This window comes from Mauremys reevesii, linkage group 1, assembly GCF_016161935.1.
Source record: "Mauremys reevesii isolate NIE-2019 linkage group 1, ASM1616193v1, whole genome shotgun sequence".
In the NCBI taxonomy this organism is placed as follows: domain Eukaryota; kingdom Metazoa; phylum Chordata; order Testudines; family Geoemydidae; genus Mauremys; species Mauremys reevesii.
Window position 1 is genome coordinate 67,551,963 of NC_052623.1, and position 26,643 is coordinate 67,578,605.

The 26,643-nt window shown below is 39.8% G+C and overlaps 1 protein-coding gene across 1 annotated transcript in view; it reads left to right on the top strand.

Moving 5' to 3' along the window:
- Positions 1-26,643, top strand: part of VWA8 (von Willebrand factor A domain containing 8) — a 277,696-nt gene that overhangs the window by 213,733 nt on the left and 37,320 nt on the right. The window contains exons 35-37 of the mRNA XM_039506868.1: positions 2,887-3,088; positions 7,707-7,788; positions 11,047-11,251. Coding sequence (XP_039362802.1) covers positions 2,887-3,088; positions 7,707-7,788; positions 11,047-11,251 — 489 coding nt within the window. The remainder of the gene's footprint in view (positions 1-2,886; positions 3,089-7,706; positions 7,789-11,046; positions 11,252-26,643) is intronic.

Consider the following 26,643-nt stretch of genomic DNA (forward strand, 5'->3'; position numbering starts at 1 on the left):
ATGCTGACAGGTGCAGAGGAGCACATGGTTCGGACAGAGATATCTCTTAGGGATGAAATTATTAGAGGGGGAACTCTATATCCCAGTGTAGAGGATAGGACAGACGTTGATAAAGTGCAGGTAGGATTTAGTGAGGAACAGCCAAATGTAAAAGAGATCCGGTTAAACATGACACATGAAGGCAAGCAGCTAAATATTGACAAAATGCGTAAGTGCTTATATACAGATGCTAGGAGTCTAAGATAGGTGAGCTAGAATGCCTGACATTAAATGAGGATATTGCTGTAACAGCCACACAGAAACTTGGTAGAATAAAGAAAATCAATGGGATACAGTAATACCAGGGAACAAAATATATAGGCATGACAGAGTAGATTGCACTGGTGGGAGAGTGGCACTATATGTTTAAAAAAAAAAAAGGGCAGTCAGATAAGGTATAAATCTTCAGTGACTCAAACAGTGCCATAGAATCTCTCTGGATAGAAATTCTATTCTTGAGTAATAAGAGTATAGCAATAGTCATATACTACGGATCACATGACCAGCATGGTGATGGTGATTCTGAAATGATAGGGGATGTTAGAGAGGCTACAAAACCAGAAAACACAATAATAATGGGGGATTTCAACTACCCTTATATTGACTGGGTAAATGTCACCGACAGGGTGTGATGCAGAGATAACATTTCTAGACATCATTAATGACTGCTTCTTGGAGCAGCTAGTCCTGGAACCCACAAGGAGAAAGGAAGTTCTTGATTTAGTCATTAGTGGAACACAGGCTTGGGCCCAAGAGCAACTTTCCATAGCTGAACTGCTTGGCAATAGTGACATAATATAATTAAATTTAGCATCCTTATGGGGGGATGGGGAGGAGGGAGAGAAAAAGGAAAACCCACCACTTAAGATTTAATAAGGGGAACTATACAAGAATGTGGATGCTAGTTATACGGAAATTAAAAAGAGCAGTCACATGCAAGCCGCATGTAGACTACTTAAAAACACCATAATGGAGGCTCAGATTAAATGTCTACCCCAAATATATCTTTTTAAAGTAGGAGGACCAAGTGCAGAGTTATGGAGGCCATTAGAGGCAATAAGGCATCCTTTAAAATTTGGAAGTCAAATCCTATCATTGAAATCAGCCTCTGTAGCAGATGCCTGCAAGGTAGCTAACATAATGCTGATTTTTTTTTAAAAGGGCTCCAGAGAAGATCCTGGCAATTACAAGCTGATGAGGCTAACTCCAGCACCAGGAGAATTGAAAGAAACTATTGTAAAGAACATACATAGATAAACAAAGTTTGTTGGGGAAGAGTCAACATGGTTTTTCTAAAGAGAAGTCAGGCCTCATGAATCTATTAGAATTATTTGAAGGAGTCAACAAGTATGTGGATACTGGTGATCCAATTTATATAGTGTACTTGGATTTTCAGGAAGCCATTGACAAGGTCCCTCACCAAAGGATCTTAAGGAAACTAAGTAGTGATGGGATAAGAGGGAAGGTTCTCTCATGGATCAGTAACTGGTTGAAAGAAGGTAACAAAGGGTAGGAATAAATGGTCAGTTTTCACAATGGAGAGAGGTGAACAAGTGGGGTCCCCCAAAGATCTGTACTGGGGCCTGTGCTGCTTAATATATTCGTTAATGATTTAGTAAAGAGGGTTAACAATGAAGTGGCAAAGTGTGCAGATGCTACAAAATTATTCAACATAGTTGAGTCCAAAACAGACTGAGGAGTTACAAAGGGACCTCATAAAACTGGGTGAGTGGGGAAGAAAATGGCAGGTGAAATTCAAAGTTAAGTGCAAAGGAATGCACAATGGAAAACATAATCCCAACTACACGTATACAATGATGGGTTCTAAATTAGCTGTTGCCATCCAAGAAAGAGAACTTGAAATCACCTTGGATAGTTCTCTGAAAGCTCCTGCGCAAAGCCTAGCCGCAGTCAGAAAGGCTAACGGTATGTTAGGAACGATTAGAAAAGGTATAGAAAATACCATAATGTCACAATGTAAATCTGTGGTATGCCCACACCTTTAATACTTTGTCCAGTTCTGATCACCCCATCTCAAAAAGGATATGGTGGAACTGGAAGAGGTTTAGAGAAAGGCAAAAAAAAAGATGATTAAGGGTATGGAACGGTTTCCATACGAGGGGACACTAAAAGGATTAGGGCTGCTCATCTTAGAAAAGAGACAATTAAGGGGGAATATGATAGAGGTTTATAAAATCATGAATGGTGTGGCAAAAGTGAATAGAAAAAAGTGTTATTTACCCCTTCACAAAATACAAAAACCAGCGATCACCTGATTAAATTAATAGGCAGTAGGTTTAATACAAACAAGGGGAAGTACTTTTTCGCACAATGCACAAATAACCCGTGGAACTCATTGCCTTGGGAATATTATGGTGGCCAAAAGTATAAATGTGTTCATAAAACAACCTGATAAGTTCATGGAGGGTAAGTCCATCTATGGCTATTAGCCAAGATGGCAGGGACATAGCCCCATGCTTGGAATGACCCTAAACTCTGACTGCCAGAAGCTGGGAGTGGAAGACGGGTGGATTACTCCATAATTGCCCTGTTCTGTACACTCTTCCTAAAGGTCTGGTACAGAGACAGGATACTGGGCAAGATGAGCCTTGGTCTGACCCAATATGGCAGTTCTTATGTTAGTAGAAGCTCACGCATCTTGTCAGTAGAAGCTCCCTCAAAGACGGACACAGCCAGCTCTTCTACCTCTTGTGGCATGAACTGAGAATTGTTCAAAATGGTTAAGTTTGATTTGAAATGGGAGCTTATCCAGACCATTTGTTTAAAGGGTGCTTTATACAAGTCTTTGCTCACTGAAGTCCTCAAGTTACCTTATCTCTCTCTCAGTCTCCCAATGAGGTGTACAGCTGGAAGAGAGGCTCCTCGCTGGGCAGCCGACATGCTTCTCCTTCTGATCCATTTTACTATGGGAGGCACAGTAAAACTGGAGCTGCAAAACAAATTAATTGTGTGACTTTATTAGCTACTAATCAAATAGTCAGAATTTTAGCACCTGGAGACGTCCCTTTGAAAGAACTTTATCCAAAAGGTAAGAGATTACCTTATTTCAACTGTATCAACTGTAGATGAAGGCTTTCTTTTAATTGTAGAGTACTCATGCCGAATGTTTATAACGTGCTTTAAAGAATCAGAAAGCAAACATGTAAAATCCTAACTGGATTTGGAGAGAAAGAGGAGAGTTGCACACATTTTACCAATTCTAGAATGAATTTAGTGCACATTGAAGATCCAAAATTGCAAGATTAGGGAATTAAGTCATCTGTCTGCCCACAGAACAGGTATCCTAGTGGAGTTAATCCTAATGGAATTAATCTTAATTGTGTCTTGGTTAACATGACTCTGTGGCCATCTGTGCATATGCATGCTCTAAGGTAGAAGGGATGTTTGTGAGGTTCAGGCACAGGTAAATCTGCTACAGATTCCTTGTGTAGCCGTTGGCAAATCACTTCATTTCTCTGTGCCAGTACATCATCGGGCCATTGTAAAGCTTAATCCACAAATGTTTGTAAAGTGCCTTCGCATCCATGGATGGAAGGTGGCATAATAGAACAAAAGATTTGCAATTCCTGAGTCTAACTGCTTTTCTTCCACTGATTTGCATGTTGCCTTGGGAAGTCATTTAACATATCTGCCTCAGTTTCCTCATCTGCCAAATGGGATATTATTGTATTTCCTTATCTGCTTCCCAGGAAAATCACATTTGACTATTTATTATATTTTGTGGATGAATGATGGCACTGTTTATATATAACTCCCCTAATAAAAACAGATTGCTTTAATGTAATATACTTCTTTTTAAATTGATTAGTGTTTTATTTTAAGTTATTATTTAAGTGTATTTTATTTTTAAACCACTCAAATGATTAAAATGCTTTTATTGTGGCTGACTCACTCATTCTGATGTGTGAAATCTACTTTGATTTCAGGGATAAAATACATGCCTCTTACCTTCTTGAACTTGTATAAGTAGCAGAAGGTTGCTTATTCACACCATTTATTCTGTGAAACTGAGTTGTCAGGTGAAACAGAAGAAAGTTGCATATAAAACAATTAAAAATCATTGTAAGCTTGGCTTTATGCATGAGCAAATGCTGTAGAATGCTGATGCAGCAACTGTTGCAATTTGTTATAATAAAAAACAAAAAACGTTTGCTCTAAGTATCAAGCCAAATTGGAATAACTTGAATTTGGTGTGTAGCCCTACGTTTCCCATCCTCCCCAGTAACTGGTCAGTTTTGGCGCACAGCCTTCCATTTCTATTAAGAATTTAAAATACTTCAGCCAGATTCTAACACGGTGCAATACATTTTGTCAAGATTGTACCAGCAGCGGCAAACAAAGAAGTTGTTCTCTATTTTATTGGAACTGGTAACTTGGATAGTAGCTATATATATTTTAAAAAGAAAAATAGCAATTAATTAACTCTCCAAAGAATACCAAATAGATCTGTGCCTTCAATATATATACATAGGTAAGGGATCATGTCATATTTCAGTAATATACTTAAGTCTGAAAGCAAGGATGTGTAATTAGGACTACTTGAGGGCAAACATGCACTTGTGCATTCATCATTTATTGGATATGAATTTAAAATAACTGCTTACTTCTACCACATCACATGAAGGCAGGCAACTAAATATTGACAAATTTTATAAATGCTTGTATACAAATACAAGTCTAAATACAAATATGAGTGCAGGTGAGGGCCTGGTATTAAATTAGGATAGTGATATAATAGGCATCACAGAAAGTTTTTGGAATGATGATGATCAATGGGATGTGGAAATACCAGGGTACAAAATATATAGCAATGACAAAGTAGGTCAGAGTGGTGGGGACATGGCACTATATATGAAAGAAAGCATAGCGTCAAATATAGTAAAAATCTTATTTACATAGACTCTCTGTGGATAGAAGTATCAGAGGGGTAGCCATGTTAGTCTGTATCTGTAAAAAGCGACAGAGAGTCTTGTAGCACCTTATAGACTAACAGAAGTATTGGAGCATGTCTGACGAAGTGGGTATTCACCCACGAAAGCTTATGCTCCAATACTTCTGCGTCTGATGAAGTGGGTATTCACCCACAAAAGCTTATGCACCAATACTTCTGTTAGTCTATAAGGTGCCACAGGAGTCTTTGTCGCTCTCTATAGATAGAAATCCCATGTTTCAGTAATAAGAGTATAGCAGTAGGAATATGCCACTGACCACCTTACCAGGATGGTGACATGATTGTGGAATGCCCAGGGAGATTAGAGAGGATACAAAAACCCAATAATAAGAGGAGATTTCAACTATTCCCATATTGCCTGGGAACATGTTACTTCAGGATGGAATGCAGAGATAAAATTTCTGCTTCTTGGAGTCGCTAGTCCTGGAACCCACAAGCAGACAGGCAGTTCTTGATATAGTCCTAAGTGTAGGCAAGATCTGGTCTATAAGGTAACTATAGCTGAACCGCTCGATAATAGCAACCATAATATGATTAAATGTAACATCCCGGGGGTGTGGGGAACGAGAATACCAAAGAAACACACCACAGTAGCATTTCACTTCAGACAGGAGAACTGCAGAAAAATGAAGATGCTAGGAACAGTCACAAGAATGAAATGCCTGCAAGCTGCATGGAAAGTTTTTTAAAACACCGTAACAGAAGCTCAAACGATATGTATACTTCAAATAAAACAAAAACAGGGCCAAAAACTACCAGCGTGTCTAAACAGAGTGGTTAGAAACAAAAAGACATCTTTGAAAAATTGAAAGTCAAATGTACTGAGGAAAATGGAAAGATACAGAACTTTGGCAAGTCAAGTGTACAAGTAGACTTAGGCTGGCCAAAAACGAATTTGAAGAGCAACTAACAAAAGACACGAAATCTAACAAGCAAAAAACTAAGTACATCAGAAACAGGAAGCCTGCCAAACAATGCATAGGGCAACTGAACGATTTGAGATGCTAAAGGAGCTTTAATGCAGAGGATGTGAGGGAGATTACCACACCAGACCCATCTTTTTAGTTGACATCTCTGAAGAACTGTCCCAAACTGAGGTGTCAGTAGTGGAAGATTTGGAACAAGCTAAACATGAATAAGTTATAAGGACCAGATGGTATTCCCCCAAAAGCTCTGAAGGAACTCAAATATGAAATTACAGAACTACTAACTGTGGTATATAACTTACAGCATACCAGGTGATTGGTAGATAGCTAATGTGACGCCGGATATTTAAAAACCTCTAGAGGCGATCCTGGTAATTATGAGCTCGTAAGCCTAACTTCAGACCTGGGCAGATTGGTTGAAACTATAGTAAAGAATAGAATTATCAGAGACAGAGATGAACACAATATGCTGGGAAAGAGTCAGCCTGGCTTTTGTAAAGGGAAATCAGGCCTCACCAATCTATTAGAATTCCTTGCTGGGGTCAATAAATAGGGGACAAGGGTAATCCAGGATACAATATACCTGGATTTTCAGAAAGCCTTTGAGAAGGTCCCCCACCAAAGGCTCTTAAGCAAAGTAAGTTAAAAGAGAAGATCCTCTCCTGGATCAGTAACTGGTTAAAAGAAGGAAACAAAGGGTAGGAATAAATGATCAGTTTTCACAGTGGGGAGAGGTGAACAGCAGGGTTCCCCAAGGATCTGTACTGGGACCAGTATTGTTTAACATATTCATAAATGATCTGAATAGGAGGAGAGACTTAAAAGAATTAGGGCTGTTCAGCTTAGAAAAGAGACAACTAAAGGGGGATATGATAGAGGCCTATAAAATCATCAATGGTGTGGACAAAATGAATAGAGATGTATTATTTACCATTTCACGCAATACAAAAACCAGAGGTCACCCGATTAAATTAATAGGCAGCAGGTTTAATTAAAAAAAATTAGCTAATATGTCCTTGCAATTTTCAAGATTTTTAAAAGCACTGTGTTTTGAAATGCTGCCCAGGTGTACTGTCAGTGGGATGAACAATATGCATTATCTTCAATGACAGGTAAAAGAAATGGTATAGGTAAGGTTGCAATAATGCCTGATGGGCATTTTTGTGACCAGGGCTTTATTTGTTTTGACATCCACTGCACTACACAACGTTGCTCTTTTATTATTCTAGCCTCCTAATTTCTGACTATTAGTTCAGTAATAAAATTCAATAATTGCAATGTATAGACCAGGGGTCGGCAAAATCTGGCATGCGGCTCGCCAGGGTAAGCACCCTGGCGGGCCGGGCCAGTTTGTTTACCTGCCGCATCGGCAGGTTCAGCCAACCGCGGCTCCCATTGGCCGCGGTTCGCCGTCCCAGGCCAATGGGGGCTGCGGGAAGCAGTGTGGGCGAGGGATGTGCTGGTCGCGGCTTCCCGCTGCCCTCATTGGCCTGGGATGGCGAACCGCGGCCAACGGGAGCCACGGTCGGCTGAACCTGCCGACGCGTCAGGTAAACAAACTGGCCCAGCCTGCCAGGGTGCTTACCCTGGCGACCCTCTTGGCAGAGGTTGCCAACCCCTGGTATAGACCTATATTTAATTTGAAAGCTTATCATTTTCTGATATGTCCTATCTAATGTATGTTTAAATTTAATCTGATAAATACACTTGTAATATTTTATTAATAATGCAGCTAAAGTAATTTTCTTTAACAAATTATCTATCTGCAGATATCACTCCTCCGCAAACAGCTGGGTATCTGGAAGTAACAGACCTTAACTCAAAGAAACTTAAATACATCCCTATTCCCAGGTATCTGATTTCCATCAGTAAAACAGCCTCATCTTGTAGGAGTAACAAATACAATTCATTAAACTCACTTAGTTAGAATAGATATTGGCTTTTCTTACTTTTTTTATGTGACACCTGGGTGGGTTTTTGGTGCACTGTTTCCTTATTACCTGTTGGATTACTTAATGTTGTGAAAATAATTTTTACTCCAATATGCAGAACTCTTCAGCAGCTGTGTATGGTGTACCCCTCTATTGAAAAGTTGTATTTATCCATTAGCTGGAAAAAATTGGTGTTAGCAATTGATATTAGAGGTACCTTCCTCCTTTCCTTTTTCTCCCCTCCCCGTTTCCTCTCTTCTCTGTCTCACCCTTTCTCTCCTCATCTTCCCTGCTTCCTTCCTTCTCCCTTTTCATCTCTCCCTTCTATTCTTCATTTTTCTCACTCTAAGGTCTTATATAGAGAGGAAAGAGAGTTCAGTGGTAGGAGGACCTGGGCTTCAAGTTCCTGCTCCATCAGACTTCCTGTGTGATCTTGGGCAAATCACTTAAGTCTGTCTCTGCCTCAGTTCCCAGCCAGTAAAATGCAGTTTCTTGCCTCACAGGGATGTTGGATGATAAATATCTTAAAAATTGTGATTCCATATGAGTACCTTAGATAGATTGTATGGCCTCCACACTACAGTACCTGACAGCCTACTTCAACAAGTGCAAAATATAATTTTAAAATAATGCTTTGCTTATGAATTGTCATTTTTCACAATGATCAAGGTTTCCTTAAATAACAGTCTCCCAACTTTTCATTGGTACTGTGCATGTGTGTGTAACCAAAAGGTATGAAATACTGAATTATATTGATTTAAAAAAAAAAAACTGTCTCATTCCATATGATCTTTAAGGGCATGTAGGGAATGAGGCCAGATTCTAAATGTGTTCTGCTTCCTTCCACTTGAACTTTGAGGGTACATATGGAATTGTTATTTCCTGAATTTTGAATGCTTCATTTTGCATCACTAACATTCTTTAGTTTAGTTTTTTTAATGGAATCTACTATGTAAATGAGCAGTATACATTTCTATTTATAGTACAGTATAGTTTTATCTAAAAGTGATTGTTCATCCATGGTTCTCATGGTTTGCGTAACCTAAATGTGCTGAATATATTCAGCCAAAGAGCAATTCTGCAGCTAGATCTTTTGTCCTATCAATTTGTAGAGAGAGCATTTGGCAGGGAAATGCAGTGTTTGCAGAGCCGCAGCACATTGGTTAAAAGGTATGAATTCATAGTAATACAGATGAAAGTCCTCTTTGGGGCTTTCCTCCAAATTTGGGTGGGTAGCTTATATTCAGAACCTTTTTGGTTCCAGAGGTGCTTCTTACTATGGAGCAGTGATAGTTGCTTCATAAGTGAGATTGAAGCTAGTTTTCCATTATAAGCCCTATTTTCGAACTCCCAAAACGTCCCCCAAAAGGTAACATTCTGCCTGAAATTACATATACCACATGTTATGTCAACATTAATTCTGCCTGTTAAAGTTTTCAAAAATATGTACAAAGGTCCAAATAAATTATAAAATTCCATTTCCTTTTTAAGGGTTCATTTCTAATACCCTATAACACAAACGTATACATATACTAAAACATTCCTAACTACAGAAAGCTAGGTATGTTAGTTGCTACACCATATATTTAATATAGTTAAAATAACAAATGTTATTGTATCACAGGTATAGTGCACTGAAAGTCCTGGAGTTCACCTTGGCATACTACGATTTCAAGTAGTAGTAAGCCTAAGACTTTCTGTGAGCTGTAGCTGTGTCTGCACGGTAAGTTACTGTGCGGCAAGCTGGTACGCTGTAGATTCACACCCTGGCTTCCCGCACAGTAACTTGCCATGTAGACAAGGCTTACATCAGTTTAACTTCACACCTTTAATTAAATCGGTGCCACTTAGTGTGTAAACCAGTTCTTATTTTCTAATTTTCCGTATTATTTCAAGTTATTTTCCAAAGTTGCTAACTTGTGTTTTTTCCCATTACTTTTGTACATTTGTGTTTTCCCTTGCCAAATATTTAAATATTTTTATAATGATAATTTTATCATATCTTTTTATTTTGCTTCTCTGAGCCTTCCAGTAATTCCCAGCATGATAAGTTTGGGATCACTAATAAATTTGCTGCTGGCATCTGAATGAAGGTCATTCATAGAGGTTATAACAGTCAGGATACAAATGCTCTTTTGGATTTCTGCTCAACTTCTCCATTTTCCAGTTTTTCTGTGTTGCTTGCTTCCTGTTTGACCTGGTTATTTCACTCCCCCTTGTTCTCTCTAAAACAGGGATGGGCAAATTACGGCCCCGGGGCCGCATCTGGCCCTTCAGACGTTTTAATCCAGCCCTCGAGATCCCGTTGGGGAGCAGGGTCCGGGGCTTGCCCCACTCTGTATGTGCCATGGCTCCGCGCAGCTCCTGGAAGCAGCGGCATGTCCTCCCTCTGGCTCCTATGCGTAGGGACAGCCAGGGGGCTCCGCACGCTGCCCCTGCCCTTGCCCCAAGTGCCGCCCTCGTAGCTCCCATTGGCCTGGAACCGTGGCCAATGGGAGCTGCAGGGGCAGCACCTGGAGATGGGACGGCACGCAGAGCTGCCTGACTGCCCATACATGTAGGAGCTGGAAGGGGGACATGCCGCTGCTTCCGGGAGCCGCTTAAGGTAAGCACTGCCTGGAGCCTGCACCCCTGATCCTCTCCTGTGCCCCAACCCCCTGCCCCAGCCCTGATATCCCCCTCCCACCCTCCGAACCCCTTGGGTCCCAGCCTGGAGCACCCTCCTGCACCCCCAACCCCCAATTTCTTGAGCATTCATGGCCCACCATACAATTTCGATACCCAGATGTGGCCCTCAGTCCAAAAAGTTTGACCACTCCTCTAAAACGAGAGGACTGATCTCCTTAAAAATAGATTGGAGATAGAGGTTACTTATACAGCATATTCCATGCTACATTTATCTTAGCTATCTTTTATTCAGCTATCAGTATTATGGAAACATCTTTCCACCCTATCTAGTTCCAGTATGTGGTGTGCTTTGGGTAATATAGTGGGACTGCCAGGTCCAGTCTTGATCTCACTTGGATTGTTGATGGATCATATTCATGAGTATACACCTTTCTGTGACCTTGCTCAAATTTCAAGGGTATTTTTTAAAATTGGCACCATGGCTACAGAAATAGTCTCTCTAGTGTCAATTGTGACTGTTAGATAAACCATATTTGGCTTTATTTTTCAGATCAGTGTCTCTCTCTCCATATACATCATGGCTGTCAAAGATCTCGGACACAGATGTTCTGTTGGCGCCACTGGGCAAAGTAGGTTTGGTTACAGTGGATATGGGCGGCAGTGTGAGGCTTTGGGAGACAGGACTTGACAGCCTACAGCGTTCTCTGCAGGACTGGAGAAACATGATTGGACAAGAGGATGGTAGACCTGTGCAGGTAGGACTTTAAAAATCACAAGTTAAAAACATTAACAAAATGTTGCCAGTGAGTTGAAGTTTCTAGGTTGTTTAAAAAATAAATTATGATGAAAAGTATCATGAAGTAGAATTAGGCCTAGACCAGCAACAAAAATCAAATAGATCTTTTTATTAAAAAATCATGGTGTCCTTTAAGACCTTATTATAGGTGGAGCTGGTAGTAAGCAGCAGGATTAAAACAAACAAAAGGAGGTTCTCCTTCACACGATGCACAGTCAACCTGTGGAACACGTTGCCAGGAGATGTTCTGAAGGCCAAAAGTATAACTGGATTAAAAAATGAATTAGATAAATTCATGAAGGATAGATCCATCAATGACTATTAGCTGAGATGGACAGAGACAAAACCCCATGTTTCAGGTACCCCTAAACCTCCAACTGTCAAAAGCTGGGATTGGACAACGGGATAGTGCATTTTAAGTTGCCCTTTTCCATTCGTTCCCTCTGAAGCATCTGGTTCTGGCCACTGTCAGAAGACAGGATGCTGGGCTAGATGGACAATCGGTCTGCCTCAATTTGGCTGTTATGTTCTGGTAGTGATGCCTGTTGTTACAGTTGTCTAACATTTCCAGGAAATCCTCCTGTTTTCAGTTTGCATTTTTACTAGACTTTAACCATTTGGGCTGAAATTTTCCAAGCTTGCTTTCTGCCTCACGATAGCTTTCCAAAATAGGTATTTTTCCAATATTCAGAGAAATTATTGGGAATTATTTTAAGAGCTGTACCACCTCCATACTTTGGAAAAGGGACTTTAAATTTTTCAGGAGAATGGTCCAGTTTTGAGAGTGGTGTCTTTTGCTGTCCCCATGAGAATCTAGGCAGATTGGGCCAAATTATAAGTGTCTGAAAATTCCATTGCTGAATAGATTTGTAGATAATTATAATATACAATATGTAAGTAAAAAATATATAAATATCTGTGAGTACTGTGTGTGTATAGGCATGCGTGCGCACACAAAATATATACACACCTGAATCAGCTAGTGTGTATGTGCACTACAGCAATATAATGGACAGAATCAGCACTATTCAAATGTCTCAATCTGTATACTGTTAGTTAAAAGAAGTTTTCCTATACTTGAATCAGTAGGACAGGAGATTCAGAAGGATTTGAGTTCAATCCCAGCTTTTGTCATAAATTTCCAAGTGTCCATGCTGTGCAGTATATATACACACCTCTATATAGCCCCATGTGGCCATAAATATGGTACTACCTTTTTGTCTCTTTGTAGTCTTTATATGTAATTATAACTATTTCAGTTATCAATCTGTATAACCCCTTTTCCAGCACTTTCAAATGTGACAGTAGATTTAAGATTTTCTAAATAAAATCTTTCCACATTATTTTCAAGATATCCAGTAGCCCGAAAGTATAAATTGGATGTAGTAGGCAGAAAGTACAATTCTCCTTTCACTCGCTCTTCCTACCCCCAACTCCCGTTCTACAAGATGTTCTGCATTTATAGAAATTTGTGCAACCACTGACCTGTTCTTGTTACTGGAGCTCAGCGAATGCCTTTCATAAAAGTCATGAGAAAAGAAAACACTCTTCCAGTACCACATTTGTGTTATTTATTGCTTTACCAATGCCAGACATTTTCATTGTCAGTAAAGTAGTGCTAGTGCCATCTAATGGCCAAATATAGTCGGTTTTAATCAAAGCATTTTGGTTGATGGTGTATCAAGTATCAGAGGGGTAGCCGTGTTAGTCTGTAGCCACAAAAACAACGAGCAGTCCGGTCGCATCTTAAAGACTAACAGATTTATATATATATATATATATATAAATAAATCTCTGTTAGTCTTTAAGGTGCCAGACTCCTCATTGTTTTTGGTTGATGTGGTTAATAGCAAAATATTACTGTTCTTATCTTAGAAGAACAGTGTCAGGATTACTGGCTTTAATTAGTTTGTTCTGTAGCTCTCTTTTGATTCAGTCTCATCGAATTACTAGAATTTCAGTCAACTCAGATGAATATTTTTAAAAAAATCTACTTTGTGCTTGCGAAGTATCCTTTATCTGAAAATGTCAAAGCACATTACAACATTGAGTAATAAGTATTACAGAAAGGCTACAGGATTTTCCCAAGTTCACAGAGTAACTCAGTGGCAAGTTAGTCATAGAATTTAGTTCTCTTGACACCAAATCTTCCTAACTACCAGACATGTTGCCACTTTGTTGGCTATAAGATTCTAAAAGTTAGAGATAGAAAAGTCCTCTTAGCACATGTACTTCTTCCTTCTGACAATGCAGATAATACGTCTCCTGTCAGGGCACTGTCAGATTTTAAAATTATATAACATTGATTTGAACTGAAAGGTTGAGAAGAAACCCCACATTTTGGTCTGGAAACTCAGACCATATTCATTTCTGCGCATTTTTCAACTTTATACCACACTTACAAATCACACTTGCTGCAAAATGCATTATTTTCAGCATACAGCATTTTATAGAGCAGCAAGTAAATAATTTAGCATTTAACTTATCTTTTAAAAAAGATGTTGGCACACAATATGTGCACATTGTGAAATACAAGTTTACCTGGTGTAGGGAAGTGAGAAGGCACTTTTTCCATATGAGGTTAGCCTTTTAATGGACATAGACGTAATAGCTTTGTTTTATACGTGGTATTTATTTTCATTAGCTAAGGGATGATATTGCAATGCATAAATATGTTCTCAAGTTATCCCCTATCAAAAGTAAAAATTATTACCCTGTCTGAAAGCAAGAAATAAGAAATGTGAATTTAACTTTGGCTTCAGGAGATACGGACAAGCTTCTCTGCTAAAAAAGCTGCATCTAAATATTGCTTAATACACACATGTGAAGAATCAAAAGTGCCTTGCAATCACATTTGTTCAAGTTGTTGGACTTTTCCCGGGTATTTAATGAGATATTTCTGACCCCTCCACCAAACACCACAACATGTCTGCAAGGGTTCTGTCCTTTGAAGCAAAACGGTGAGATGTCTCTGACAGGAAGTATGTTCTGATAGCTGGGGACAGGCCTCCAAACTAGTTTTAGTTTTAGCTTCTGAACTTGTGCTTTGGTTTCCGCAAGCAGGCGTTAAACCTCAGAACTAGGCAGTATGCACATAAACGGGCAAACAAACGGAAAGCAAACAGTATTTAAATAAAATGTCAACAAGGACTCTCTCTGAACTTTCTTTAGCTACAGCAGTCCACGAGGCTAAACAAATATGGATAGGTTTTAGGCAAAAACACAACTGTTCCATTTTGCCTTTGTATTCATCAATTGGGATCCAGTGGTATAATCTTTTGTTAGCCTTCAAATCTGTCAATATTTGTTTCGTATTGTACATACACTCAGTGTTCAAGCTGCTGAAACTGTGAGGCTACAAAAAATAGTTTCTAAAAGTAAAATTACTTGTTAAAAGTAATTGTAAGTTTTCCCTATTTCATAAAATGTTTTGACTCTGTGTGTGTCAGGGATTTTATATAATATGCCAAAATGTTTACATGTGGGTGTCTGAAGTTGGGCTTCCACGATTATATTTAGGCACCCAGTAAAGTGGCCAGATTTTCAAAAGTGCTGGGCACCCCTTTATGTCAGTGGAGTTACTAGATGTTCTGCGAGTCCAGCACTTTTGAAAATATGGCACTTTATGAGGTGCCTGAGTATGGGCTTAAAAGCTTTCCTTTAGGCACCCATTTAAAAAAACAAACAACCCCCCCCACACACACACACATACCCTAAATGTTTTAGGGCAATGTACATAGACCCCTCAGTAAGTTTAGTTGGTTGCTATTAGAGGGCAAACCTAGACATTAGAAATAGAATTCAATTCTACCAGTGCCTGTTTGTCTCCTACAGCACAATATTGAATCTTATGTCCCATCTAGTTTTCAGTGACTTCAGAATAGAGGGTTCCTCCACTCACACCACAATATTTATATAAAAGCAAGCTTTGAGATACATTTTAGAAGTTGCACAGAGTTTAATAATCTGTGATTATACATCAGGTACTTTATATACCTGAAACATTCAGAGCTAGCTTTCCATCTCCAAATACAGAATTAAAATAAATTACACATTTCTGATAAGTTGTCATCTAGCAACATTCCATGTGGTCAGTACTCTTCACATTTTACTGTTGTAAATTGCTGCCAAAACTGGAACATGAAACTTGCTTTACTTAGACTCAGGGTCAGACTTCCATGTGTAGAAAATTATAGTCAAAATGTTAACACTTTCAGAAGCCTAAATAAAACATCTGAAACACCAGTCCCTGGTAAATACAAGTGCAAATAAAGTGCTTGGGTTAAAAAAATTGCAAAAGATGTGTAAAAAATTTCCCACACATTGCAGACCCCCAAAATCCAAAACTATGCTGCCACTGGTGGCTTACCAGAGACGTCTGGCCAATGCACTCTCGTATCTTCATGGTATTTTTGTCTTTGTAGCTGTGCTGCTAAGTGATCCATTGTGAAATGTGGCCAAATTCTCAGTCTCAATCTATACAATACCACCATAAAAACTTGTCCATTAGATTCAAGGCAGTTTCTGTGCTCTGGGCACCACGAGTGTTTGCTGAAGTGAGCTGCTCTATCCCAAACAGTGGTAGTTGGAGAGTAGAGTTTTTTTCTTGAAATATGTGCCAGTGTGCATCCCATCGTAGGTGCACATGCATCTCATGCACATAGTCTTCTGAAGAGCAGTTTCTGTTGGAGGGCACAAAGTGCAGAGCAGCCACAAACCTCCCTCGGGTCCCTCTTACCGCCCATGGCAGAGAGGCCAAACCAGGCAAATGTCCAACCCCCCACTACTCTACTCTGTAGAGACATTCAGACTTTTGTCAACCAACTTTAAGAAATCTTTATCTTCATGCTCCCGTTAAACTGGACATCGCAGAAGACTATTGGTCATCCCACTGTACACCATGATGAGGTGTTTTGTGCCAACCACCACACCTCATGGTGGACTCATCCCTCTCAAGAATGGTTGATTGTTTTACTTATTTGTTTTCAGTAAAGAGAAACATCATGGAGGGTTATGGTCTTTTTGGCCTCAGTACTGGCCAGTTGGCACTTTATTAATGTGACACTCAACCAGTGTTCCCACAAAACATGAATCTGGCTGTGCCTTTACCCAGGTAACCGGGAAAGTTAATGCTTTATCCTTATACAATACTTCACATTTCAGAGAACCTTACAGGCATATCTACTCTTCATGAGATCTGTGTGAGGTAAGTATTATCACCGCTTTGCATATGGGGAGACCAAGACAAAGAGAAGTCAGGTAACTTGCTCAAGTTCACATCAAATCTGTAGGAAAATTTGAAATAGAATCTAGGAGTCCTGACATCCTCATACTGAAGAAACTGAAAATGCCTGCAAAAAATTGCCTAAGACTTTGGATGTTAAATCTTTATGTTGTAATGTGGCCAGATCTGGGGTATCAAGACCAATTAACTCAGAGCTAGAGCATAAAGCACATGCCTGCTATTGTGAAGAGTACAATATAGACAGATTGAGCAAAATTCAAGGTAACTGAGTAAATTGATTTTTCTCAAATTAATATGCAGCAAAGCAAAATGGCTTCACAGCTCTCCTCACAGCACTCAAAAGAACAAGTCAGAGAACATGATGTCTTTTAAACATAGCCACATAAAATACCAACTACCGTAATTTTATCATATTGCCCAGCTCAAACATTGAAAAGGACAATATGTTTCTGTTCACAATAATTAACAATCCCCTCCACCAATAACTAAACAATTTAATGCCCTTTGCTTTTATGTGCCTAGAGGTGCACATATACTGCAATAAAAAAACCCCTGTGTCTCAGAATCTCAGAGCCCTGGTTAATTGACTTGGGCCCATGGGGCTCAGGCTGGACCCTGGGCTCTGAGACCCTCCCCCTCGCAGGGTTTCAGAGCCCGGGCTCCAGCCCAAGCCCAGATCCAAGCCCAAACATCTACATTGCAATTTTTAGCCCCTCAGCCTGAGCCAGCTGACCTGGATTAGCTGCAGCTGTGCCATGGATTTTTTATGGCAGTGTAGATAACTGAGAAATCATGCAATAATGAGAGAGCTTCTCTTGATTAGACTGCGTTTGAGTGGGTTTGGCAGCTTTGCATAGTGAGATTATCGCCCCCCAAGATTCAAGCTTTCTTCTGCAAACAATTTATTGACATTTATTAGATTTGAGGAAGTTGTGAGTGAACAAATATGGATGCAAGTTGTGTACTTAGAAACATTTAAAATATATATACTCTCATAAAAACTGTTAAAGTTGAGTAACATCAGTAATTTATTATCCCAAAAATAAGCATTATAAACTCAGGAAATTCAGAGGTAGGGATAAACTTACAAGAAATCCAAGCATGTTAATGTATGGAAATGTACAGGTAAGGCATCCAAACAATCTTAACTCTGCCATGTAACAATGCCACAAAATAACCAGACAGTTGCGATTAGTGTATAATAGTGTTTGTAGACCCACATTATTTCAGACTGATATTTTTAAAGGAACATTAAAATTTGTAGGCGATATAGTTACATGAAAAATAAATATACATCTGTTTTCCCTTGCAAGAGTTAACTCCTAAAGGTCAAAACTCTGCCAATGGGCTGCCCACTGTAGGGTTTCATAGAGTGCCCTCCAGTCACCAAAAAGAGGAGCCTCATGACTGCAGTAGCCCCTTAACCTCCTGTTCGCCTCTCCCAGGGTTGTTTGATTCTGAGATCCGTGCAGTTGTGATCCACTAGCTCCTTCCCCAAGTCCCCCTACCCATTAGGGTGCACTGAACACTTGAAGGCTCCCTTCATCCTTCCTGTCTTGTCCTCAGCCCACCACCAAAACTAAAGCACTTTTTTCCCCTGCCTTTAGGACCTTTTGCATACATGGTGCAAGATTTAGCTGCAAGTGAATAATAAGCCATAAATTAGTTTCACTGTATAACATTTGAAATATATTAGAAAATGTGAGCGCTAATAGAGACTCTCCTTTTCATTCTGTAATCTTCACATTTTGCACTAAAATATGCGGCACAGTGCATGCAGACCACTGAAATATGCACCCCAAGTATGGTTGAATTAATCTGTTACCAGTAACACGTCTGAAGATATAAATTTACTGCAACCTCCCAGAAAAAAAATATTGTAGCTTTTACTCAGCACAGCTCAGCCATGCCTCCGCTGCCGCTCCCAGAGTTCGATGAGAGCTAGCATGGTTATATGTACACGGGCAGAGGAAATCAAACCCTTAGCTCGTACTGTAGACATAGCCTTAAAGAGACCTAGTCTTCAGAGACAGGAGAACAAAAGTTTTAGAATTCAGCAACAATATCTAAGACTCGTAATTGTAAATAGCAATAGTTCAAACTGCAGGGGGAAATGGGAGAAAAAAGTGAGGGGGGGAAACCTAAAATGAGAATTTTCATAGACTAATGATTGATCAGGAGAGAAAGACAGCAAATCCTTAACCTCATCACACATTGAGAAAAGATTAGTTTTAAGGGTCTTGAGTCTTGTATTCCCAGTAGAGGTCATTGGGAATTCAGGTGAAACATAGTTTCATTGAAAAATGCCAATGCCTTGTAGTAAAATGTTTCACTAAATCTATTACAAATTTGAAAAAACGTTCATTGCAACACAGACTGGTTTCCATTGGAAACCTGCTGGTGTTTCAGGCTTCACAGCTCCACAGGAAGCCTGCCAGTGCCTGAACCCCTAGCTTGAACCAAGACTAAGGGGTCTAACAAGATCCCCACTCTGTGGCAGCATCCCTGGGAACCCCAGCTGGAGCCAGGGGAAAGTCATTTAAGTAGTCTGTGCCTCAGTATCCTCATCTGTAAAATGGGCTTGATAGCTACTTCACCAGGGTGCTGTGATGGTATATTAATTAATGTTGTAAAGCACTTTGAGATCCAAAGACGGGCAACACTTATTTTGCACATAGTTACAATGCAATTCAAGGGAGTTACTCTTAATTACTTTGGAGTAAATCCAAAACAACATTAAGTTCAGAGTATTATTGAAGGAAAAGAATCCTAGAGAGTTTTTGTTTTTTTTTAATGGCAGTATCTTTTCCTTTATCCCCTGAGATGTCCCCGTTTCCTCTCGTGTAGTCTGAGGGCAGATAAATTGTAGTTGCATACTCAATTCTCCATAATTTTCAGGAAGTCCTGGAGCATCCTTTTTTCCTTCCTCTCTTCAATTGTGCATAAGCGACTCTATAGTAAGTTATTCACCCTTTAAGTGGGTTAATACTTTTATTTTTATTCAACTCATTTATTATTTCCATTAATTTCCTGCGGCTGTAAAATACTATACTGCTCGAGGAAGTTTAGCACAAAAAAAAGCTTAGTTGCTCAAATTACTTCTAGAGTTAGGTGTTATTGAGACCTAATGACTGTTATATGATTGCAACTTGCACATGCTCTACACCCAGAAAAGACATTGGTTCAATCTTGTGCTCACATGCATCAACTCAGTTTGGAACCCAGATTGTTGAACTGGGGGTAAAATTATAAAAAGCTCCCAAATACTTTCAAAAGTGACTTGCATCCGACGAAGTGGGCATTCATCCACGAAAGCTCATGCTGCAAAACGTCTGTTAGTCTATAAGGTGCCACAGGACTCTTTGCTGCTTTTACAGAACCAGACTAACACAGCTACCTCTCTGATATTTGGCGTTTAGAAGCTGAAGTCCCATTTTCAGTTAGACTTAGGGTCTAAGAGCTTATAATATTTTTTGAAAGGAGAGTTAGGGTCCAGAGTCACTTAAGTGCTTTGGAAAATTTTATCCTTTGTCTGAAATATTTTTCAGTTAGTGTTAATGGGGTAGAGGGGAGTTTTATTCTTTAACATTGCCTTGAAAAATGAGACTATGACATTAAATGCCATATTTATCATGAAGTTTGTGCGGAACATGGCTGCAATCCTTCGTATCTGATAAAAGGGAAGATATTTAAATGACATCGTTGACTACATGTAGCTACAGACTTTCTTGTTCATTAATTGAAAGGGTAACATTTTCTATATTTTTCTTTTATGAGAATAATTGCTTATTCTGACCACATGAGGGTATCGGTGAGCTAAAAACGCTAACGATTCTCATCCTATTAAGTATCCATGCATTTGGAATAACCATATTTGTGAGAGTCAGACCAGGTGGGGAGAACCCCAAATTCCTGCAAATTTTATTCTGTGGGCTAAAACAAGGGACTCTGAAAGAGATGAAGATTGAAATCAGAGCCTCATTGTAGGCACTGTAGAAACGCCTAACGAAAGACAGTCCCTGTCCTGAAGATTTTACAAACTAATTAGAGAAGAGAGACAAAGGGTAAGTGGGAACAATCCCAGCTTTCTCCTAGAGCAGGCAGATCCAGTACAAAGTGCCTCTTTCCTTCCCCTAGAAATGTGGGAGACCGTAGCTTGCAAAAATAATCTGTTGCCCAAACAAATCATCCTTTACTGCTGTTGCTCAAAGTATCTGCACCAGTGAGTGGTGTGGCCTTAGAGTGATGACACGTTATCAAACAAAAATAGTTCTGCCATTATTGAATTTACTCTGTAATCACTGTAAAGACACAAGGTATCAAAATGTTAGATCACGTAATATGTTACAGTAATACTAGACGTAGGTGGCTCACCTGTAAAACAAAGCCAGCAGTTCAGTCTCTTCCACAAAGCTGAGCTATGATATCTCAGATCTGTACTTTCTTAAGGAAAATTTGACATTTGGTTTAGCTTGCGGGCCCAAGGCTGTGGAAAATCATCATCTTTCTGCTTTCATATGCAGTTCTTTTCAAGTTTTCTTCTGCAAGTAAAATCTCCCTCTTGTTTGCAAATCAGAATCTTTGGCTTCCCTTCAGCTCTGTTCCCATTATTGACTCTCTGGGCTAATTTAAAAGAAACTGTATTCTGAGATGTATCCAAGTTAGTACATGAGATGCTCATTTTTCAAGTAAATCAGTTCTCATTTCAGCTTGGTGAGATCAGGAATATAAAATGGTCAAACATTGTTCCTGAATCTGGTTAAATGTTTCACTCTGAAAGCCTGAGTTCAAATCCTGGTTAGATCCCAAATGAAAATGACTATGGTAGACTCATCCTTGTCTCAGATGTTTGTTCATATCGCTAAAAGTCACAATATATTTTATCATCGGCATTCGGAATAGCAGCAATATTGTATCCAAGAATTGATGTACATTGGCAGATCTACATGGGCTCACATAATGCTGTCTCACACAGTGGATAAAATTTATAAGAGGGCCTAAGTCACAAGTAACAAATTAAAGTCAATAGGACTTAGTTCCTAAGTCATTAGATGCTTCTGAAATTTTTGCCCTGTATCTTTAAGCAGTACTGTCAGTCTTTCATTTATGTGACAGATTCACCCAATAATTTTAAAAGACTCAGCATTAATTTAGCGTGGTTTCTTTTTCATGTAGTAAAATAAACTGCCAAACAATGTAATTAGAAACTAATTAGGAGTTCTTTGAAAAGAGAATGAGAAGTATTTTTGCCACAATCTATATGCTGTAGTCATTTGTTACTTGGTGGAACAGCATGTTAGGAAAGCCATGACCTCATAATCTTTCAAACAAAAAAATGACTTGGAACTTGTGGTGATGACAGATAAAAAATGGGATTTACACGTGTTAATAAAATACAGAACATGTTGAAGTAGAACAAGATGCCTGATTCCGTGTCTTCTTAATGTTTCAGTGTGTGCAGCTTGCGATAGGGTTAAGATGATTAACTAAAAAAAAGTATTTTGATTCCATCATAATCCTGTTTTATTTATGACTGACCAATATTAGGTTAGGTCTTAGACAAATGCTGTTAGTTGTGGTTCAATTTGTTTTAGAAACTGAATAGATCACCGGTAAAGTGGTTTAGTGACTGACTCAGGCACTGACTGAATCATTACTTAGGTACATCTGCCGCCTACAGGTTATCTCTGCCACAAAACATATAATGTCAAAATAATACAAGAGGAGGCTGGGATTTTGTACCTCAGCTAGGAGAATAGGATGCAAAACACTAATATGATTGTCCTTCCTGCAATAAACCAAAGTGCCTACATTAGAATAGCATAAGGTCCAGGACATTGTTGTATTACTGACGATTTGGACATGGAGCACTAATAATGAAATTGTGTGTATGTAAATCTGAGTGTCAAAGAGACAGCGATTTCGGGTAAAGACTAATAAAAGGTTAGCTAATGAAGACAATAGTTCATATGCAAGATTTAAAGAAATAAATGAGAAATGTAATACTAATAAACTTTTTTATACTAATCTGTGTTCACTGAATTCCTGCTGGCTAGAAGTGGTATTTCTTAAATAGGAAAAAATTCATATCGTTGCTCAGAGTCGATTGGTAACGATACTGTTGTGGAGCTACAGAACCTGTCTCTGGCTTTCTGAACAGCCTCTTTGTTCAGAGGGGTCTGAAGTATGTCAATTCAGTTCAACTTCTCTTGCCCAGAGATGTTTTCTTTTCTTTTCTATGAAAACACTGGCCTTCAAAAAACATTTTCTTGCCTTTCCTGCCCCTGCAAATTATTTACTCAACTTCTAAGATTTTGTAGGAGCAATTCAAGGTGCTAGAGTTGAGCAAAGTTGATAAAAATGGTTAGCAAAAATTGTTCAGAAGTTTGTCAGTTGGTTTTGCATGATTTCATGCCCCTTGAAATGTTTAATTTTTGTGACAGATTGGTGGACTGAGTTGTTAGAAAGGAATCATGCAGGAACTTGAAACGCCACTTTCATGTGAAAATTCACCTTTGTGAAGTTTCAAAAAGCATGAGAAGGTGGTGCCAATCACAGCCACATGATCTATTGCAGAGGTTGGCAACCTTTCAGAAGTGGTGTGCTGAGTCTTCATTTATTCACTCTAATTTAAGGTTTCGCGTGCCAGTAATACATTTTAACGTTTTTAGAAGGTCTCTTTATATGTCTATAATATAGAACTAAACTATTGTTGTATGTAAAGTAAATAAGGTTTTTAAAATGTTTAAGACGCTTCATTTAAAATTAAAATGCAGAGTCCCCCGGACCGGTGGCCAGGACCCGGGCAGTGTGAGTGCCAATGAAAATCAGCTCATGTGCCACAGGTTGCCTACCCCTGATCTAGTGGTTTAAACACATTCCTGGAAGCCATTGATTCTATTCCCATCCATGTCACACTTATATATTACTTTCCCAACATTTAGCAGCTAGATACTATTCCTCCTATTTTACAGATTGAAATACAGAGGTTCAGAGAAGATACATGATATGGTCAATGTCATACAACTGCAACTGATCAGAAAACTGGTCAATTGACTTCCATTCCTATACCTGAATCTCTAAACAACAGAATGCTTCACAGGCAAGACAATTAACCCTCACTCTGTCTTTGGTTTAAGAATTGGTAAAGTAGGGGCAGTGGTATTTACCAAAGCATAAAATATACAGGGTTTTGAATGTCTATAGGCAGAAAAAGTGGTAGGTCAGAAATACTGTTCCTCATTTTACAGATTCAGAAAATTAGGCATTAGAGTCATGGAATAAAATCCTGGCCCGATAGATGTGAATGTTAAAATTCCTATTCACTTCAATAGGGCTGGGCTTTAACCAGGAAATGTAGGTTTTATTCTTGATTTGTATGACCTGGAGCATGTTACTTAACAGAATCTCCATGTATACATGCAATAATATGTGTTTACTAAATTAATGTTTGTTGTAAGTGTAAGGTAGTATTAAGATCAGAGTTGGGATAGCACTTGGGGACTTTCTGATTCCATCTCTGGCTTCTATGAACTTTGTCTCCATTTTACCTCCTTATCCTCATAGTAGCTTTTTTCAAACTGGTAAGAGTAAATTTTTTAAGCAAAAGTATCTTTTAGATATTTTCACAATCTTCAGATAGTGAAAAACATTTTGCATGAACTATTATCTAATTTTGCAAAAATGCCTCAATTTTATACATCATCCAAACCAGGCAAATTTCAACAGCAACAATCAAAACCATTCTGACTATTTCACCCATCACTAACTGTGACAGGGTTGGGACTTACCACTGTGGCACCTCCCGCTGGTCTCTCCGGGAATTAGCTCAGTCCATGGGGAGCGCCCTCTGCTGGTGGTGTCCTGTCCGTCGTTTGTTCTCTGCTGGCGTCTGGACCCACGTTGCTCCCCGCTCAGCGATATCCATTTCAGGCCACTGCCCTCTGGCAGTGTCCCCTAGTCCATCCTCACCCCCTTTCGGGGAGGAGGGGTTAACAGCAGTCTTTCTGTGCACCCCAGCCACAGTGGTCAACCACACCCCAAAGTCTAACCCTTTGTGTTAGGGGTCTGGTGAAGTCCAGTGGCTGGGTGTCCGTGCAAGGGGGAAGGGGGGGACCCAGGCCTACCCTCTACACTGGGTCCCAACCCAGGGACCATTTGGCAGCAGCCATCCTGTCCTTCTCTCCCCTTGTGCGTCTCTCTCCCTGGGCTGCTTCCCCTTTGGCCCCTTTGCACCCGGCTAGGCCCTTCCCTCAGGGCCTGGCAGGTAGCAGGCTGGAGTTCCCTTTGCCCCCCCCCCCAAGCCTCTCCTAAGCAGCCTTTATATAGGGCCTAGCCTTGCCCTGATTGGCTGGCTCTAATCTCGGCCCTGATTGGCTGCCAGCCTGCGCAGCCGCTCTGGCCTACTCTAGCTCCCTCTCGCATGGGGGTGGGGCAGCCGCCCCGCCACACTAGCAGTAGTACTATAATGATGGTTAGTAGCTTTAGGGCAATATTGAAAGCACACAAAATAACACATACATTAGTTTTTTCTTGATAACTGTGGATAGTGTTACTCCTTTCTGTGTGAAAATGACCCTTTCCTGTGGGCTCAAGTCAGCACTATCGACATCAATAGAAGTTTTCCCATTAACTTTAATGAAAGCAGGAGAAAATCCCATAGCTACAGCAATAAGAGCGGTTTTTTGTTTTATTTTGTTTTGTTTTGCCGAGTCCCTCTCCTGCGCAACAGTTTTCTACTCTCATGCTGATTATAAAACATTTTCTTCATATCTTCACCAGAAACGGCTTTACATTAAAGAGAAAGAGCAGCTATTCTGTATTTACATATAAACATGCATATAGCAACTTTTGATATCAATTTAGTCTGAGTAGGAAATTCATTGCATTTTTGAATACGTATTCACTATAGTGTTGATATGGAGAGTGTTCTGGGAAAAGATCCATAGTCTTGTACACAAACACTGAAGGAGACACTTCATTCTATGGGGAAACATAATCCTTCATCCTTTGAGTCATCTTGTTTTTGATTGTTTATTATTTCTTTCATATCAAGAATATTCATCTCCCAAAATGATGTATGGGAAAAAGTCCCTCAATAAATTACTGATATTCAAGTACAATCTGGATTTTATTATTTTTTCAATATTGAAACATTACATTTGATAGAAAAGGAAACATTCTCTTTTGACTAGGATTATGAATTGCAGGGCTTTGGCAAAGGCTCCAGGCAAAAACCTGCAGCTCCAATGCTCCGGAGCTGCTCTGCGCCCCAGCTCCAGACTCCGCTCCCAAGCCCTGATAAATTGTCCCATTTACTTGTACTGTATGTTACTAAAAGGGCAAAACATTGAGCTAATTTTTTCCCTGTGGTGTGTGCTAGGAGAGAGAGAAGGGTAAAATGAGCCTTCTCTTTGCACCTTAGCAGGATTCCTACTTTGTGGTAAAGACAGTCTAGGAAACTAAGTGTTAGGAAGGAGAATGCACTTTATTTCTTTTTAAGCAGCAGTAAGAAGTAGCTTGCAGTTGATCCACCATTTTTAGTCTGAACTTCAGCCCTGTGTTGGTGGAATGACTCTAATTCAGGGGTCGGCAACCTCTGGCACACAGCTCGCTAGGGTAAGCACCCTGGCGGGCTGGACCAGTTTGTTTACCTGCCGTGTTGGCAGGTTCAGCCAATCATGGCTCCCACTGGCCACGGTTCGCTGTCCCAAGCCAATGTGGGCGTCTGGAAGCCGCGGCCAGCACATCTCTCACCTGCACCGCTTCCCGCAGCCCCCATTGGCCTGGAACAGCGAACCACGGCCAGTGGGCACCACAATCAGCCAAACCTGCCGATGAGGCAGGTAAACAAACTGGCCTGGCCCGCCAGGGTGCTTACCCTGGCGAGCCGCGTGCCAGAGGTTGCCGACCCCTGCTCTAATTAAACATGCAATTGCCCCAGCTCTACGCTTCCCCGTCTTTCCCATCCCTGTTACTGCCAGCATTAAGGGTAGGTATTTACCCATTAATTGTTTGAATGAGTGCTAGTGAAATGAAACAAAACTCTGGTACCTCAACTTCTCATGTCTGATATACTAGGTGTAAATCATTCCAACAACTGTATA